General features: G+C 59.3%; 1 protein-coding gene across 1 annotated transcript; it reads left to right on the plus strand.

Annotated features, from left to right (window-relative positions):
• Positions 1 to 1,100: 1,100 nt before the first annotated feature.
• On the plus strand, positions 1,101 to 1,493 carry CORC01_08495 (peptidase family M20/M25/M40; the record flags this gene model as incomplete). The annotated part of the gene is made up of 1 exon (XM_022620125.1): positions 1,101 to 1,493. One exon carries the CDS (start codon positions 1,101 to 1,103, stop codon positions 1,491 to 1,493), a length of 393 nt encoding a protein of 130 aa, XP_022473437.1.
• Between the last annotated feature and the right edge of the window lie 247 nt (positions 1,494 to 1,740).

Here is a 1,740-nt window from a genome sequence, read left to right on the forward strand (position 1 = left end):
GGACCCGGGTCGGGTGCCGGCGCCGTTATAAACCTGCAAAGCCAACAGGAACTTAATGCCATCTAGTGCCTGCTTCCAATGAATCATGTCCTGATTTGAATAATAAAGTCTATTATTCTCGATGCCTTATTAATCAAGAAGTTTCAAGTTGGCATCACGTACTACTACCCTCAAGTCGCCAACTCCAACCTGAATCGTCAAAATTGCCGACGGCCCTTCCCCCCCCTCCGACCACAATGACTCATGTCCCCGCCCTTGTAAAGATATTTGGGCAAACCAGTAACTTGGTAAACCCAGTTCGACCACCCTTTTCCGCCTGTCCTTAGCAGCGACCCAGAAACTCACCGGACGATACCCGACGCCGCTCACCACTCACCACAACCATCGACCAATCAAACCGCCTTATCCAGCCTCCATGCTCCGATTAGGAAGGTCCACAAACCAGTTGCCCGCGGCATCTGTCCGACGAGGGAAAATCGCTAATCGCCTCATGATAGCACAGCATTGCTTCCTCCTTCTCTCTCTGAAAAGCTCCTGTCCCACGGGCCACTGCAGGCAACAAATCTCTCCCGACTTCTCCGTATCGGCACCGGTCTCCCAAACTCACTCAACTGACTCACTCACTCAGTCTTTACCATCCAACCGACAACCCCCCCCCGTGAAGACTCCGAAACGCGGCTTCGGCAAAGACTGGGGTGTTCGATGCCGTTATCAATCGAAGTCCCGTACCCCGCCAAACTCCTATCTCGGCGGGGGAAGCGAGGATGGCAGCTCTCGACACAAGCTGGGTTAGCTATCACGCAATGGATTGGCCCTTCACGGCCGACTTGAATTTTTGTGTGATTGTGTACATAATGACATTCGCCCAGTCCCGTGACACCCTACGTAGTAAATGCCCTCTTCTCCCAATCCTCGACGTTCCGCATAGACAAGCGTGGTGTGTTGTTGCTATCAACATCCTTTGCGGTCTCGAAGAGCATCTGCCTCAGATCGTGCGAATCCCACAACCGTTTTGGTGATTAAGTGACGGCCCCCCCTTCATATTCAATTGATAGCGCAGACGTCCTCGTCCGGCTGAGACGAGAACATCCGCCCACACCATGCGCTCACAATCCCTCCTCCTCACCTTCCTCTCCGCCTCCTTGGCAACCTCATCCTCCTCGCCCTTCTACACCGAACACCAATACCCCTTCATCGACGACGATGCCACCGACGACACCACCGCCGCCGCCACCGCTGGGACCGGCCCCGTAGTCTCCTCGGCCTTCCAATGCGACCTCCCGCCCCCCGTAGCCCCCTCCGACGGCCTCCCCTCCGCCCGCGACCTCTTCACCTCCGAAGCCGCCATCAGGAAACAAGTCGAGCGCCACGCCGCCCTCGTCCGCGTCCCGTCAATCTGCTACGACGATCTCGGCGACTTTGACAAGGACGAACGGTGGAACGTGTTTTACGAGCTCCACGACGTCTTGAAGAAGACGTATCCCGTCTTGTGAGTGTCCTCCACTCCCTGCTTCCCACCCCCCCCCCCCCCCCCCCCCCCCCCCCCCCCCCCCCCCCCCCCCCCCCCCCCCCCCCCCCCCCCCCCCCCCCCCCCACCCCCCCCCCCCCCCCCCCCGCCGCGACGGACGCCGACCCCCCCATGACGGGTGTCCCCGCGACCTACTTCCCCAGGCCCCCCCCCCCTCAACAACCAACCTTTCACCACGTGAGGCCGCTCCCGAGAAAAGAGCACACAGCACC

Source organism: Colletotrichum orchidophilum, assembly GCF_001831195.1.
Source record: "Colletotrichum orchidophilum strain IMI 309357 chromosome Unknown Scaffold_72.1, whole genome shotgun sequence".
Lineage (NCBI taxonomy): Eukaryota > Fungi > Ascomycota > Sordariomycetes > Glomerellales > Glomerellaceae > Colletotrichum > Colletotrichum orchidophilum.